Consider the following 18,571-nt stretch of genomic DNA (forward strand, 5'->3'; position numbering starts at 1 on the left):
GCAAGTAGATTTCTGACCTACTTTCCCAATCAGGCAAGGGAAAAAAACCCCATTAAAGTTGAACCCTGAGAACTTTCTGTTACACTGTCCCAAAAAAGGACAGAAGACTTTTGGAAAGTGTCGTTCAGATCATTGCAATTAAATGAACAACGGATATTATGCAAATTTGACATTGAGCTGCTGGCAATCAGATAAATTATATTTCTCTATTTAGCAAGTTTTAAAGGTTTTATATAAGATCGATTACCAGGGAACACAAGAAAAAACAGACCAACAGTCAGCAGGTAGCAGTTTAAACACATTTATTTGACTTATATAAAACAGCAGTTTACTAGAAATAAATAAAAATATACATCAAATAGACATAACGTGTGCAGCTGAGTTTGTTTTGGTTCATGTCCAGTTCAAAGTTGAAGAAGGCAATCTGCAGAAGAGAGAAGAACTGCAGTGACAATCACCATAATGTGGCACAGGAAAAATACTTTGCACTGTTCACACTGTAAAACATGTTATTTCAGTAACAGGTGAAGTCTTTCCCATTCGGCATTCTGCTTTAGTGAAGATAATCTACTTTTGTGGATGATAACAACTTGAAATTACATCCTGTACCCTTAACCTGCTATTCCTGTTTCAGTAAAAGTGTGTCAGTTCGATTTCTCTTAGTATTACACGTCATTACATCCACGTCTTTTCGAGGTTTTTCCCCTGCAGTTGAGCGGCCATTTTCTCTTGGTGACTTGTAAAGAAAGTTTAATGCAAGAAAAAAAATTGTGATTAAATAATATAATGTATCATGTGAGATATAAAGTGGTTCATCTGAATTGATTAAATTGTTTTATTCAAGTTGTCGTAAACCCACTGAACAAAACCAGCTACCGTTAAGTCATGCTAACATTAGCAGGTATATTCATCATATTCAACAAACACAAATTACACACTAAGATTACTGTAAAATACATGTTTCCTGAGACCATACTGTTTGGTTGTTAAAGGTATAATCTGCAACATTTTTCTATAGACTCATATGACATGAACCCTTTCAATCATCACATATGATCCAGTAGAAGTATGTGAAGGTGGCTGCAGAGTCCCTGCTCTCTACCTGTATTTCCTTGTTTTCTTTCTCATTGTTTTGCTGTGATCAGGTGACCAGATGACGATGGGTTAAATTCGGGACAGAGGATTTTGGAGTGGGAATGATCACGTGGCCGCGCATTCAGTGTCAATAAATAGTGAAATTAGTGAAAGCTCAAGCAAAACTCAATGCTGAAGTGCATTTTTTTGTTCATGAAGTCAAGTGTCTGTCACTCGGAAAACAAAACACAATGACTGTTGAGTAAAGCAGTTTTCAGTTTCACTGTGTCACCAGGTTAGGTGTCTTCAACAGTTTTAGCTTCAAATCTGTTACTATAAGAGTTAACTTTTTTTTCGATAAACAGAACAAGATTCAGGATGCAGGACAGCTGCTCATGATTCAGGACTGTGCAGAATTTTTCAGGATGTCTCATCACCTTAGGTGGGACGTTTAACCAACACAGAACGGCGGTATTTGATCTCGTGGTGCATTTACGAACAGCTCGGAAAAGATCCGACTGACTCTACCTTTAAGGAGCAGCATTTTACTTTTGGGTGAAGCAATTTGGAAAAGTTGACCTACACTAAATTTAGATTGCATTTCATGCATTGTTTTTATATAACTTGCTAACTTGATTTAAAATAAAAAAAATATTAATTTGCATGTTACCGACTGAAGTAATTTTGGTCTAACAATTCTCTTTTTATCAGTGCAGTTTTCACGTCATTTTAACTGAATGATTTGATCTTATTAACTGGATCTGAGAGAGCGGAGTTGCATGTGATCTTGACATTTTGAGTGAACTGACAGAGAGGAACGGTTGGATTTGACAGAGTCAGGGGGCAACGCCACAACACGAGCCCTTTTTTAACTCTCCACATTCTCTGGACAGTTGGAGAGAAAACAGGTTCCACATCTGTCTCATACGAGAGATATCAGAGATGGAGCTGAGGGTGGGGTGGGGTGGGCTGGGGGGAAGTGAGGGGAAGGGAGGGTGCATGTGTGAGAGTGAGAGTTTGAGTGTGTGTGGGAGAGAGAGGGGGAGAGAGATGGAGGGGGAGGGAGAGACGCTCGAGGCTACTGGGTACTTGAGCCGCTATAATGGTGTCTCGTATGAGAAAACATCTGTGAATTTCCTCAGTGATCTACAACAAAGTATAACTCAGAGCAGTCACTCAGCCGACCTTTGAAGTTGCTGTCTGACAGAAAGCTGCCATTGTTCGCAGCCCCCAACACACAGAAACTCCAACTTTGGTCTCACTAATTTTCCCTGCAATGCGATACAACTCTTTTTTCTTCTCGCTCCCTCTTCCGAGCCTATGAAGCCGGGGATCTCTGCATATTCAAGGGCAAAGAGCAAAGCCTCGGCAATGTGCAGGGTTGGCCTGGGGTCACGTAGGGCGGGACAGGTCATTTTACCTTCTCTCAGCCCACCCTGGATGTGTTAATCCAGCCATAAAGAGGGGAAACTCTCCCCCTCTATGATGACATACAAGGTTACAGCCTGCAGTGATCTCACAGGAAAAATTACAACAAAAACAACTCATCTCAAATAATCATATAAACTGTGATGCCACGAGCAAGAACAGGTGGTTTACGGTTTTATTATACTTAAATTTCAAACATTCTTTGAGTGTAGCAACTATTTTCAGGGAGTTATTGCTAAAGAGCACTTAGACAAGACACTGTTACACGCTTCTTGCAACTTTAGGTATGCAATGAATGATGTAATTGTGAGAAATTTGAAAATATTGCCATCTATGGATGCTTTAACCATACACAACAAGTTGTTCTAAACACAAAGATGGACAGCAAATATTTGAAAAATGCTATTTTTGATAATTTTAACATCATTGCTTTAGTGTTACAGCAAGATTACATGTTGTTACTGAGCTAAATAATCTGTATAAATGAGTCAGTTGAGTAGATATTTAAGCAAAAGTGTTCATAAGAGGAAAAGAAGCAATTAAAACATAAGAGAGTGAAATTACTACACAAATTACTCAATATAAACTGATATGGATAGCTTGGACTATCGATGCCCATCAAGAGACTCATGTTCAAAATTAGCTTCAGCTATAAACGTGTACATATGACATTGTGTCAGTATTTTTCCATACTTGTCCCTGACAAATAAACTACTAAATTAAACTAAATTAAATGTAGAATCTATCTCCCATCACATTTGTTTTTTAAAGAGCATGTATAAGTATTGTGTTGATAAGTCAACCCACTCATTTAGCCTAAAAATATCAAATAAAAAGTTGCAAAGGAAAGGAAATCATGTGCAGAAAAGAAGAATAGACTGTAATTATACACTATATTACGACAGTGAGTGATCACCATTGACAACGACACAAATATCTGGAGCTGTTGGACAGATTTTAAAACATTTATACTGGACTCTGCTTTATTCTGCCCTCAATCAAAAGGTTGTCAAGTGATAACGTCCCCGCTCCTCCCGGCAGTGGCAAAGAGATTAGAAAGATTATATTTACATTTTTAAATTTTCTTTCACTTTAGAGACTACTTTTAAGGTGTTAATGTGCCAGAGCACTTAGACAAGGCAATTAGAGCTGCCACATGCGACTTACAACGTTAGGTAGTCATGAATGATGTAATTGTGGGAAATTTGAAATATTGTCGTCTACAACCTCCACAGCTGTAAACAAGTTGTTCTCAGGTTCTTCACATTATGAAGCAGAACTGCTAATATTTGCAAAATGCTATTTTTGATTTGCCTGTGTGCAGACTGATTCTCTGTTAGTATGGAAATAAAGTGTAATGGGCTGATTTTTGATACTTTTAACATCAGTTTGTTCAGGTTTGTAACTCTTAGCATTTCACCTGAATTTGAATATGTTATTTGGGAAAACACAAATAATGGAAACAGATATTTCTTCTACCTGAAGGTGCTCATTATTTGGAAAAAGTCAGCTCCATGATTATCTCAGCAGAGTTAAAATGTTTGTATCTACCTTCATCAATTACTGATTTAATGCCCAAAGATTAGGTTATTAATTAGGTTGTAAAAACTTTATAAAACATTAATATGCTGTGAAAACACATTGGATAAAAAGAACAACAGTGACCTGTTGCTTGCCAAACAGTGAGCCCACATTTATCTGTACTGTTAAGCCTCAGATCTCATTACTAAATTAGCTTTATTTGTCTTCTCCGTCAGCAGCATTGATACCTGTCAGATTTATCACATATCTGGTACTAAGTTACTAACATTTAACCACTGTCAACATATCTTAATGGTCAAAAGTTTAATTTGGCATCAAATTAATATATCAAATTACTAGATTTGTTCACTAAGGCTTTAGCAAAATTGTTAAACTTGACATTTGCACCATTCACTGTTTTACACTTTATAATAATGCTCCTTTTGACCTGTTATAAATGTTAGTTACTCATTAGTATGATTAATTATTAGTAAACACTGGATCTTGCCAAATAGTGAGCCCACATCGATGCAGAAAAACTGTGTTATAACTTGTTTATAATAAAGAATTAACAGCCTAATTTATACCCCATTATAAACCATTTATAAATAATTTATAAAGGTAGTCTTAGTTTAAAGTGGTAGCAAAAAGGCTGTAATTACACTCTGTAATGTGACAGTGGGTGGTCTCCATGGACAGGTTTTAAAACATTAATACTGGACTCTTCTTTATTCTGTCCTCAATCAAAAGGTCATTTGTTTGAGCACCAGGTGATAACGTCCCCACTCCTCCTGGCAGTGGCAAAAAGACAAGCTTTCTGTTACGCATCCCAAACTGAAACAAGGCCGTGGTAATTCTCACACTGTTACCCGTCCAGCGTTTATTCAATGGCAGCTGGTCCCACCATCTGGGAAAGCAGCACCGGGGCAAAACAAAACAGGTTACACCTTTGGCCATGCCAAGTCTGCAAGTGCCCCACTCCGTCTACAAACTGAGAGAGGCTAATCACAATTTCACGCTCTGATTTGTCAAATCCCATTCCAGCACCGGAGGCACCGAGAAAACTTTTAAGTCAATAAATTTCATGGTGTACAGGATAACAGCTTCTCCATACTGTTTCTATTGTTCTATTTAAGCCTTTACACAAGGAAGCAACTGAATGGTTAAACCTCTCTCATGCAAATGAAAAGGAAGCTGTAATTTTGACCAAAACATTTGGTCACCACCACCAAGATTAGCAGACTGGAACAAACTCTTATCTCCTCATGCATGCATTTGCTATTCATGCAAATGTTAACAACAAAACATCGCACAGAGCCCCCTCAACAAACTGCAGGTGTGAGGAAGCTGAAACAAAAGCCACTGTAACCCTTAATGGCATCCCTTGTCATTAAGAGACCTTTGATGTATGTACTCAACAGACTCTTTTATCTCCTCCTTCCTCTTTGCCTCCACTCTCTCTGTCTCTACCCGGCTCGACCAGTTTCTTTATTAATGCCGCCGTCTTTTGGGAATGTTCTTTTGCTCAGAGCCCTCAACACACATCTGACATCTGGGTGACGCTCATGTTGTGTCGCTTTCTTTGGCACCAATCGTTAGCCGGCAAAGAGCGTCACAATGCTAAGTTTGCTCGTCCTTGAAGTTGGTGGGAACAAAAAGTATTCCAAAACAAGGCTTGGAATTAACTCTTCATTTATAAAACGGTGGTATGCAATCATAGTATAGTGCAATATATTCTACTGTGGTGGAAAACTGACACATCTGGATATCAAAAGCACGTAAACTGCATTAAAACAGTATTTGAAAAGGCTGCACATGAAATACAGGTATTCAAACTCTCCCTTTGAACTCAAAGGATATAGAAACAGGACAATGTTGGCCTAATCGTGTTCTCTCTTTGAAGTGAGACATCACTATTAGGTGAAAAGGTAAGTATGCTTCTTTAGAAAATAAAAGCTTTTCATCATTTGTGAAGGCTGCAGCTCGAGTGATTTTCATGAAGGTGGTTTAAAACTTTGGGACGACGTTGTTTGAGGCTGCCTCAAATGAAAGTGCTGCACATGAAGCAAATAGCTAAAATGGCAAGAATAACACCAGCAGTAACGTTAGCCACATTAAAGCGGTCCTCTCTCGAGCGCCAGATGTTGTCAGATTTAATGAGGAAAAACAAGAGGGAGCTGGATTTAGGGAGACGTATTAAAGAGAACACAGGTGTCAGGCCCCGAACGCTGGCTCGACGCGGCGCCTGTCCCCCGAAAACACGACCGGGAGTCCGAGCGAACACAGAGGCTTGAGCTCATCAGGTCAGAGCATCTTTCATGAGAGTGACGACAGTATTTCATAACGTTTGCCTTTTGCAACACATAATCAGCTAACCAAGGCAATTACCTACACACCTCCGCTCACCTCCTCTCATATGCTAAAGCAGGCAATCAGCCAGGGAGTTAATTTGGCAGAGAAAAACAGGGGAAGAAACACCCACTCTGGAACCATTTGTCACCACAGTCCAACCTTGTTATTCAAACTAGCGAGCCTATTTGAAATTCCTCTCCGTGGTAAAAACAGGGCCAAAATAATCAAGGGAGCATGATCACACTTAATTGATTCAGTGTACTTTTAAGATGCACTACAGGGTGCTGGGGTGACCTATTTCAGACTGCTCTTCAGAGGAGCCAACTATCCCAGCAAGGGAGTAATGCACAACGAGGATTTTAATTATTGCAGGATCTGTGGCTACGACCGGAGGTGAAATGCTTCTGAACTAAATGTGACACCACATTATAACACTGCCAGTGGTCTGGGCTATTACTCTTTGATTTTTTTTCCCCAGAGTTAAATATGACAATAAATTCAAAAGAATAGGACTTTATTATTGATGCAACTTCATTATGTGAGATAATTTGTTTGTTAAATCAGCTGATTTCTAATTCATCTTTTTGAAAGAAATATTTGTCCACAGATAATTGGAACCAAATCTCAAACACCACAGGATTTACTGACATGAAGACAACGACATAAACACTACCTTTTTAGATTTATATAGTTTTATAATCTAGTTTAAAAGGGCTGCTTTTGTGTGTTACATCTTTTCATCATCTGGTAGATACATGAAGTACATTTACCCAACTGCTGTACAATGTTTGGGTACTTTACTTGAGTATTTTTTGGGTATTCGTGCTTTTTACTGAACCACGTTTATTTAACAGCTGTAGTTAATTTGCTGAAGATCTGATGAGTTTATAAAATACATTGCATCGTTATATACAGTAATACTGCTGCTTCGGAAAAAGAAAAATGTGTCAGTATTACTAATGGGAAAGTTTATCACGTTATAACGAGATATTTTCACATTATTACAACATAAAAACTTCTCACATTATAACATCAACCCTATTTGGTTATAACATAAATTTAATGTTACAACATGACAACTTGGTAACACAGCTTTGTTAAATATTAAATTCTTCTGATTGGTCAGTTACATCATTCTGAGGTCTGTTGTTTCTGTATAGCAGACCTGTTGCTATGTATGACACACGGTTGCTATGAAGAACAGACCGTTGCTATGGACACAGTATTGATCATAGACCCTGGAGGAGCAGTAAAATATTTTGTAATATTTTGTGTCAAATTGGATTAGATTTTTTTGTAAGCAGCCATGTAATAAGTCGGATTAATAAAAGTGTCTCTGATAAGAATTGCGTCCATAGCAACGGCATATTCTTCATAGCAACAGTCTGTTATTCAGACATAACAGACCTTAAAATAACGTATTGACAAATCAGAATCAAGTATTTAACAACACTGTGTAATAATTTTCCATAATAATAATAATAATAATAATAATGTGATACTAATCTGTTTTTCTTTTTCTGGAAAGGCAGTGACACCATTGGCTGCCATTAGGGAAGATAACGATTGATTGATGATTGATTAATTGGTTGTTGAGAGTTTGGTTGATTAAGTAAAATTTAACTTATCTACTATCAAATAAAGATCTCAAATATAACATTTTATTTTTACGACTGCGTTCCATATATTATACAGTGTTCAAGTTTTCAAGTTATGTTTTCTGTGTAAGCCTTTAGATCTTAGTATGTTTCACAGGCTAATGTTGTAACGCTGTCAGAGAAAATTTAATATGTTGCTGTGGAAATGAAGCTTTGATTGACAAGGAAAAAACAGGCAAGTTTGTTTGATATAAGCAAAATTTTATGTTTTTCTTAAAAACTAATGTCACCGATGATCAGTTGAGGAAGGTGCTTATAATTTGCAACCCTAGCTGCGATAGTTATAGATTAAACTAAGATACAGAGCTGCAATCCGAACCAACTATTTTGATAACCAGCTTCTCAAATGCTAATATTTTCTGGTTTCTTTATCACAGTAAACTGACTCTCTTTGGGTTGCGGACAAAACAAGACATTAGAGGACCTTGGGAAACAGCATTTTTCACCAGTTCCTGACACTGGAGTGTCCAAAACAACTCGATTTTTCTTGATTAATCAAGAAAATGATCCACAGATAACTGATTAGGAAAATAATTGTTATATTAGTCACCTTTTACTTGTCTTCTAGGGGAGTATTTTACATTATTGAATGGCTTCTTTTAAAGTAAATGATCTGAACACTTCTTCCACCAGTGTGTAGAGGTTGTGTAACATTTTGGATCAACCACACAACCACTGCAAACATTGTGGCTGCTCAGCACAACAAACAGCATAGTTCTGGTTGGAAAATGACAGGTTTAAAACCACAGTGTTGTCAAGTGACTTGAAACCATGCATCATCTTAAATTTCACTCACACCTTGTTTGAATTACATCAAAGTTTAGGAGGAGGCATCCAGAGAAACACCTCAAATTTAAAACGTTTAAAAAGGAGAATTAACACATCTAACCGGTGATGTTAAGGTGATGAGTCAGTCCTCGCTGTATCAACCTGAGTCTGACCCTCTCAGTACTGAGTGTTGGGATTTGATGAACACTTTGGGCCTCTTTAAACCCACCAGGATTCCTGTGAACCTGAACCTAAGTGAAGCCAGTCTCGCTATCTAGGCAGAGCTCTAATGTTTTCCCCGCTGAGTATAAGGAGGATGAGATCCTCAGTCATACCACCCTACTCTTCCTATTAAGATCAAAATCTCCTCTCAGGCCCTCGGGTGTCAACAAAGGGAGATGCAGTAAATGATATGCAAATTGAAAAAAAAAAAAAAAAAAAAAAGCTCCACAAATCAACTCGCCAGCCCTGCATTTCCGACACTTCACATCTTAAAAGAAAATTCCTGTATTTAGGGTGAAATTCAAAGTGAGGTCTAGCTCTGCCTCTGTGAGGCTATGTGTGGTGATTCCAGCACTCAGACAGCACAAAGCCCCTCTAACTACAGGCGGCTCGCTGAGGGAGAACTCGTACGGAGAGTTCGGGCTTTCAGAGGGATTTGTCTCTGGATCCGTCTTAGACAATAGGTAGATGTTTCAGAGTCAGGTTAACACCACCGAGGTTAGAAACACTCTCGCTGCCTGTGAGACGAGGGGCTCCTTAGAATAAATATGGAGCGATGCTGAAACCATAGTAGATAAGTCAACTGACAGAAAATAATCAATGATTATTTACATTTACAGAAACTAACTGCTAATGTTGTTGTCACTGACAGAGATAAAACACCAAACATCTGCAAGTTAAAGCAGCAACTGACAATTATTTTCACTGTTGATTAATCTATTGAATGTTTTAAATATTAACTGATTAATCCTTAAGTCTATAAAATGTATGTACATTCTGTGCATTTTTCTTAACAGAGTTTAAAATATTACCAATTGATTAAGATACAAAATGCACATATTTTATCTCTATTTAAACATTTCCAGCGGCATGTTAGTTATGTGAGACATTAATTCATGAAGCACATTATGATTAATCTGTAGTTGATTTATCACAGATAAGAATTTAAGTAATTAAAAAGTAGTAATCGATAATTAACCGATAGTCTAGTGACTGTGCTTCATTTAACATAGTTTTGTCTGGTGGAGCCATTTGTTGATTAAGGAAACTTAAATCTGAACTTAAAAGGAGAAAAAAACAAGAAAAACGTGAAAACAAGAACAAAATGTGTTTTTGTATCTAATTAATGATTAACTGATTCATTGATTGTTAGTGTTTTCAACTACTGCTTAAAGAAAATGCACAAACTTTGCAACTCTACAACAGAATAATAAAACAAAGCTCTCATTCAAAACAGCTGCTCCTGTCCACCTGTCCTCATTCAACAAATGACTTCGCCAAACAAACCGGTGTCAAAATGAAGAAATGGTTTCACAAAACAGACATTATCGGTTGTTGTACTTTTAAGTGGTTACATTTTTAATCAATCATTCGATCACAATCACTGACAAAATGTCAAGAAAAAGTGAAATTTTTTTATCACAATTTCCCAGAGCCCACAGTGACGTCTTGAAACTGCTTCCACTGTCCCACCAACAGTCCAAAACACAAAGACTTCATTTCATCTCATAAATGACAAACAAAATCCTCAGACTTAAGAAGCTGGATCCTGCAAATGCTTATCATTGCTCGAAAAATGACTGAAACAATTAATCAATTGTCAAAATATATATTTTTTTCAATCACCTACCTGATTAATCATCCAATCACTGCTTTCATTTTGCCAGATGGTCAAACTCACAGTTAAAAGAAAAACAATTGGAGATGTTCATTTTGTCTCAGCCATTTGCCATAATTTTAAAAAGACTGAATAACCAAGAATTAAATAATTAGTAGATAATAGGAGTAATTGTTTATTGCAGCCCTGGCATAGGGCTTAAACATCTAACACAAGATGGTAAACCTTATTTATACAGTGCTTTACTAAACACAGTTACAGAGTGATTTTATGGTAGACCTGAGATTAAAATTTCCAGAGTGGGACAAGTAAAATGTCTCATGTGGTCATTTAATCTGCCATGTACCTAATTGTCCAAATCCAATATAAAAAATGAATTATATATACAAAAAAACACAAATATTAAAACTACAAATATACACTCAGCATTTAAGTGTTTCACTGTGACTTGTGTGAATTGTTTTTTATTAATGAAACCTCCCCTCCCAGCGCACCACATGATGTTTCCTTTGTGTTATGTGTTAACGTTGTTAATTTATTTATTGATGTAACATCTGGGCCATTTCACAGCAGTTTGTAGGCTGAATAATAATTTCTTATTTAGTGCCAGATATAAGACCGCCCAAAAAAACTATGAAAAATGACACCATGAGCTGCAGCTAGTAATTATTTTCACTGCTGATTAATCTGTCGATCATTTTCAAGATTAAGCGAAAATGTCATAAAATGGTGAATAATGTCAGTCCGTGTTTCCCAAAGTCCAAGATGATGTCCTCAAATAAAAAAAAAATATAAATATAAAACCTCAGATGAAATGGAGAAACTATGGTGGTGACTTACACTTACACAGAAAATAGTAAAATGCCTGTAGATAATGTTATGAGGAGTAACTACTTAAATAGAGTTTTCAGGTATCTGTACTTTACTTGAGTATTTATTATTGAGTTTTTTCATTTTGCATCATTGCACGCCACCTTCCCAACATCAAGACTGATTTCAACCAAAATGGATGGAACCCTAACACGCAGAAAATACTCCTTGGTGTAGCCGTTAATGCATATCACACATGGCAGATGTAGCAAGACGAAAACAGGGTAAAAAAAAACGTAATAAGATGTAACGTGATGAAAGGAACATAAAAGAAGACGAGACGAAAATGACGTAAAAGACGTAACAAGATGTAACACAACAAAAACAACATAAAAGAAGTAAAGACAAAAACGACATAAAAGATGCATCAAGGTGAAAATTATGTAACATGACGACAACATAAAAAACGTAACAAGATAAAAATAATGTAAAAGACATAAGAAGACACAAGAAGATGTAAATGACATAAAACGAAAAAGACGCAAAAGACGTAAATTATGTATCAAGACGTAACTAAAGGAAAACAACATAAAAGTCAAAAATGTCACAAAATGTAACAAGACAAAAACAATGTAAAAGACGCAACAAGCTAAAACGACATAACGAAAATGACGTAACAAAATGTAACAATCGTATAAGATGTAACGAGATTAAAAGAATGTCAGACATGAGATGTAAATGATGTAAAAGCCTAACAAGACAAAAACGTAAAAGACAAAGAATGTAAAATATGTATCAAGATGTAAACAACGTAAAGACATGAGAAAAGAATGACATAAAAGACGCAACAAGACAAAAACAATATAACAAGATGAAAGCTTGAAAGACATAAGAAAAAGATAATGTAAAAAAACTTTACAAGAAAACAACGTAAAACAAAAACGGACAGAGAGGGAGACTCGACCGTGGAGAAAAGTTGAGGTTCAGTTTGCTTTGCACAGACTTTTAAACTTTAAGTACATTTCAGAGCCTGTATTTTTTCACTTTCACTTGAGTAAAAGTAGTTAAATTAATAAATCTACGTCCACCTTTTTGTTTTACACAAATATCTCTACTTCTACTTGAGCAATACTATTCCTGTAAACATATTTCGACCAGTCTGGATTAAGAGCTGAGGGCATCGCCTGCACAGGTCGCTTATTCTGCACTGCTGCTACTTGCTCCACATACGGCAGCACATCCAACACTGAGGATGTTCTTTGGAGTGTCTGTCTACATGTCTGCTGTGTCTGTCTTACCGGTTGACATGGTTGTAAGGCTCAGCTCTGACTGACGAGAGGCCCACTAGAAAGGGTGGTGGGAGGGGGGGGCGGTCGCGCACTCTTCCTCAGGGATTGACTCCACAGTTGACAGTAATTTGTAGTACTCATCTTCTCCATCCAGCACTTTGATTTGGCTGCGATGGGGAAGAAGTGGTGAGAAGTAACTGGGATACGGAGCAGTGCTGAGGTGAAAAACTAGACATTTAGAACAAAAACAATATTTGCAGATGCACCAATGAGGCATTCGTGTGTTTTCTTAAGCAAACTCATCTGCACCAGGACGTCATTTATACTACAAATACAAGTCAGACCTTCAACAATTAAAATTAGCATGCTGACAAAGCCTTAATATGTAACCCCCCTCTCTAATGACGCAGAGCAACTGCTCATAAAAAGCCTGTTATTTTCGGCTCTCCATTTACATTATAAGAAAACAACTCCATTTCTGGATTCTCGTATTCCACAAAGGGCCTGCTCTGTTTAGAGTTGCTGTAAGTAGGAAAGCAGTTATTTACCCAAGTTTTCTCGGCTTCCTCTTGCTCCCCTGGTAATCCAGAGTTCTCTGAGGAAAGGGCCAAGAGCACACAGTCAAAAGATGAGCAGAGAGTCATTAATTTTTAATTCAAAGTGATTTTGTGTTGAATGCGAGCAGATGCTGATAATATCAGAAGTCACAGCATAATTTTTTCTGATCAAAGGGCTCAAGTGAGTCTGATGAAGCATGCATCTTGCTCAGCTTTGATAAACCACATCAATTATTCACCGTGAAGGCAGACATCCTGACATGAAAGCAACAGATAAAGAGCATAAGCACATGTTCAAGACAAGAGGCAGAGAAGCGTGGGGGTGGGGCTCCAGGGTCTGGCACAGGTAGGTTTAATTGTATTATCATGTGGAACCAAAGTCAGACAAAGGCCTTTATCGGCACTTTGAACTCACATTTAGCTGGTTGTAGTACAGGCTGTCTTCAGGGCTGTTGAGCAGCTTGGGCTGCTGGCCCCGCCGGCGAGGAGTTCTCTGCTGGAGCTTCATCACTGGACCTGCAACAGAGGAAAAATGAGGGCAATGATCCAACCGAGCAAAACAACAACAAACACCAACATGATACCGATGGTGATGACAGCAGCCGCAAACAGATTCTGCCCTCGACTTTGTAAATCTGCACCCTCGTGTGACAAAGTGGCAGAAGCATTTTAAATTTACTTTGGTTTAGGTTAAAGATTATGTAATTTCATCGATGAGCTGACTCAATATCAGCTCAACGTTGCATAAATCCACACATATAAACCAAATCTAATTATATCTCTGCTCACAGGTGCACAGCAGACTACAGTTCAATTTACTAAACAGCTACAATGGAAGAGGCAGAGGTGAGACTGTTGGTGTGTGGTATCGGATACACATTTGCTTTCCTGTGACCAAAACCCACAAACAGAAACAAAAGAGATTCTTGAGTGCGTTTACACTGAGGCTCAGATCAGATGTTGCCATTCCTTCACATTAAAACAGTGGCATACTTTGTCAGAGGGGCATCGTTGTAAGAAACTGAATATTTTACTATTATTATTATTGTTAATATGCTCTTGGAGGAGGAGCATAGGAGGGGTTAAAACTCAGCGTTAAAGGGACACTGACTCATGTTGTAGTGGTAATTATCCATCCAGATCAGACATCAGAAACCAGCAGCTCTGGAGCTGCATGCATGCATGCTTTATTTATTTATTTATTTATTTTTTTAATTTATCTCTGCTGTAGGTCTAAAGTGGCTCTTACATTCTCAAATTGTAAAAATGTGTAGCCTATACCCTGAAAAGAAAAAATAGATATGGAGAGAGAATTTTATATATAAAATTATATATACAGATATTGCTTTCTTTTTTGGCCAAATATTTGGGTGTGAGTTACTGAGTTTTGGAGATATCAGCTGTAAAGATGTCTGTCTTCTCTTGAATATAATGGAACTAAATGGCGCTCAGCTTGTGGTGCTCAAAGCACAGAAAAAATACATTTGGAAAAGCTCAACAGCAATATCTTTCCTGAAATCATGACCTTGTTGTGAGCAGGTTCATATAGGAACTACAGTAGTTCCTTCTCTAAACTACCGAACTGCACCACCGAGCTCAATTGTGCAAAAGTTACAGCTCAGCCAAGTACAAAATGATTGTTTACATCCCGCACTGTCATGAACAAAAGCCTCTTGTCCATGAGTAGATGCACGCTGCACAGTTATAAGTTTAGTGGCCGCAGTTCAGCCGAAAGAGAATTGTTCCTACATGAAACTGCTCACAACAAGATCTGTTATCTTGCATAACCAGGTCATGATGTCTGGAAAGAGACACTGATATTAAGTTTTTCAAACTTATCTTTTTCCATTTAATGCCATCAGGTTCTATTATATTTGACAAAAGGCAGACATGTCTACAGCTGATATCTCCAAAACTCTGAAAAAAAACATGCATTTTTGATTTTGGGTTGAAGCAAGTGTGTTTCTGGGACCGAAAACAACCACCTTCTGATATGAACACATGAAAACCTGACACAATCATTTTCTAACAGTTCTGTAAAAAAAATAAAATAAAAACACAGTGTTGACACTAAAAAGGTCAGATAATGTCAACAGATGAGTTATAATAATATTGCATAAACTTGCAATCATAAAATATGTTGAGTATTTTTGTCAGAGCCTGAGAGCAAATAAAGTATTTTAATAATACTTAGTAAAACTGAGACAATTTAACACATTTACTTTAAGCAGAGGAAATTCTTTTTAATGCATCAAACATTTGTCTCAGTGAGGAGTTAAACGCTGATCTATCTTGTAATTGAAGAAGCAGTCAGCAGAGCTGTGGTTGGAGGCTTGTCTCCTGATGCAGAGTTTAATGAGGAAGATTGTAGGGAGTTGTTAATGTGGTTGTTTTAGTTTTTTTAGTCTTTTACAAGGTGCGTGTTTTTCTGCTAAAGACGGTTTTCTGGAGCACATGAGCCAAAGTAGAGCCTACAATTAGCCATATAGAATATTGTTGGTTTGGAACTAATTATTTGCCAATAAACAAAATTGGGGTCAAGTAGCAGGTTCTTAATGTTTCGCAACTGAAAGATATCAAAGTAGAAGCACTGCACAGCTGTAAAATGCAGTCGGGTGCTGGTCAAACACAGACACAATGTAAAAGACTCCAAAATACAGTTAGGGTTTGCAGAATAGTATTTTGAACAGTTCAGCACTACATTAGAGTCACAAGTCAGTTTCTAGCTGCTTTGCTCAATAGAGACAATCTCGCAAAAAACTGAGAGATTGGGAACCGGGTGGGAACAATTTGAGTTAAACAAAAAAAAAAAAAAAAACAACCCTGCAGAGCTGATCCAAAGTCTTGAGGGCGCCCTTCATTTTGGGGCAGTGACACGCAGAAGTCGTGTGCTTACGACTGAGGAGAACAGAGGCAGAGCATCGTTTCCGGTAAGGTATGTACTTGAACAAAAGTAAGGGGTGCGTAGTTTTATTAGCTAGGGTGACCAAATGTCCTTGTTTTCTGGGGACAGTCCATGTTTTTGGTGGCCTGTGCCCAGCCGGAGCTGTCCCTGGAAATGAGTTTAGACTATGTGTTAAAAATTGTAAGGAGAGGGAGATGATACTTTATGTGGCATGAAAGCACTCTTTGCCGCTCAAACAACTAACTTACATTTAGAAATTGCCAGATGATCTGCAGGCAATGAGATCTCCAATAGCCTGGTATCCGAGACAAATTCCACTTTATTATCTGTCATTAAAATACAAACTACTAAAACTACAAAGTCAAGCCCTGAGTCCAAAACAAGTCATAAAGTAGCAGCGACTTTCCAGGCTCATTGATTTACAAAGTTACTTAGCTGTTAAGCTAACGTTAGCTTAATTTGTGCAACATCAAATGAAATTAAAAGTTGTTGCGTCTCCATTTGTGATTTTCAACCTTCACACTTTGCACACTGCAATTCATCTTTTATTGACTGCATAGTTTTTGTGAACAAACAAAATTATCTTTGGTGTAATTTTTTCAAATTGGAGTTCCATAACATAACATTAGTTCTTTGGTGGTTTTCTCCTCCAACCTGATTGGACGCTGTCAGATTGGTTCAAACTAGGCGGATGGGGGGAATTTGCTGAGAATGAAGAATCAAGTATTTTCAAGTCAAAAGGCTTAAATCCAAGTGAAGTCACAAGTCCAAGTTGAATTGCAGGTCTTTTTTTGATTTCGTCTGGTCAAGTCTAATGTCATAAAACTTGCAACTCGAGTTCACGCCTCTGTTAAGCAGTAAGCTTTAGAGCCAAAGACAAAGCTAAGGTAGCTGTTTCCTCCTGCTTCCACTCTTTAAGCAAAGCTAAGCTAATTGGCTGTTCGTTTTGGTTCATATTTCATGTACAAGATGACATGAGAATGTCATGATTTTCTCATCTCACTGTTGACAAGAAACTGAATGAACAGTTTTCCCAAAATGTTAAACTATTTCTTTAAAGGATCAGTCCAAGTAAATCAACATATTTTCACACATGACCTTACCAGTGTCTAGTCATGGAGATAGTTCTCTTTTTAATCGTTGAAGTTATAAGACATCTTTGCCTGAGACTTTTGCTGCCACTCTGTTACAATGGAAGAGGGTAGAATTTGATTTGTGGTAATTTGGATTAATTGACCCTTTAAAGTGAAGTGACAACCATTAGCTGGCCTATAAAAAGTACATTTCCACCACGCACACTTTAACAAGGACCTGATAAAAAAAAACCCTAGAATGACTCAGCAGATCTTAACGGACTCTAGGCATAGATGTTCACCCTCCTACTTCGCACTGAAACCAGTAAGATTACATTAAATCAGACCTTTATTTACGAACACAAATGGAGCTGTGGCTAATCTGTTACACAGAGTAAGAAGTAATTTTCACAATCAGATTCCCGCCTACTGAATGAATTCTTCTCTGTTCTCTGCTGCTGCTTCTCTTCCAGCTGATGACCGAATCTTTGGCAGCGTAAAGTAGTTTCCACTGATTGTTCAAACATTATTCATTGGACCACAGAAAGCGAAATGTCATTGACAGCATACCTACTAAACAAAATGAGTTATTATTCAAATATAAGACAATGATGAAGTCTTATTTCATCCTTCTTACTTACTGCACACAGGGTTTCAAAATTTATAGGTTACAAAAGTGTGTTTTAAAGCCAAGACACCTTTACAAGGAGGCATCTATATTTAATGTCAGATAACGTTTCATCTTCTTTGCCTACGTTTTTGGGTGAGACAGGACATTTCTTCATCATCTCTTGCTACCTCGGCTTCTGTACCTTGACTAAAGCTGCATTTGCTTTTTCCATCTTAACACTACTTTGTACTCACTTTGAACAGACCTCATCACATCTCAATCCTATACATCAAAGAGCAAGGCCCCCCCCACCCCCTTCCCACCTTCAACCCCCCCTCCTCCATCTTTCCTCGGCTTTCTTGATGTTATTCAAACCAGCACAGGTTTACTAAAGTCACACTTTGTAAATGCCCAGAAAGTTCCTGTCAGTTCTGAGATATTAGCCAACTTTTACCGTGAATCTTATCTGTCTGTGCCTCAGAGGTGTTAACCACCACTGTGTGAATCCTTGTCACCCCCGAGTATTAGAGGATATTTGGATAGATCTCATGTACTGAGGAAAATAGTTGTGAAAAACAGCAGTGTGTATTTCTTCTAATCAAGTAGTTTGGTTTGGCTGCATCAAAACACTCAAGTTTAAATACAGTGAATTGTGATGAATTGTACAACGCTGCTGCTCGGAGCTC

At 37.6% G+C, this 18,571-nt stretch overlaps 1 protein-coding gene across 4 annotated transcripts in view; it reads right to left on the bottom strand.

Annotated features, from left to right (window-relative positions):
* Positions 1-285: 285 nt before the first annotated feature.
* Positions 286-18,571, bottom strand: part of myo3b (myosin IIIB) — a 110,289-nt gene continuing 92,003 nt past the window's right edge. For all 4 annotated transcript variants that reach the window (XM_084725169.1, XM_084725168.1, XM_084725166.1 and 1 more), the window contains 4 exons: positions 13,713-13,813; positions 13,289-13,335; positions 12,750-12,907; positions 286-424 (listed from right to left, as the gene is read on the bottom strand). In XM_084725169.1, the coding sequence (XP_084581295.1) occupies positions 12,796-12,907; positions 13,289-13,335; positions 13,713-13,813 (260 nt within the window). In that variant the 3' untranslated portion in view covers positions 286-424; positions 12,750-12,795. The remainder of the gene's footprint in view (positions 425-12,749; positions 12,908-13,288; positions 13,336-13,712; positions 13,814-18,571) is intronic.

Source organism: Lutjanus erythropterus, chromosome 8 (genome assembly GCF_056507025.1).
Source record: "Lutjanus erythropterus isolate fLutEry1 chromosome 8, fLutEry1.hap2, whole genome shotgun sequence".
In the NCBI taxonomy this organism is placed as follows: Eukaryota; Metazoa; Chordata; class Actinopteri; order Lutjaniformes; family Lutjanidae; genus Lutjanus; species Lutjanus erythropterus.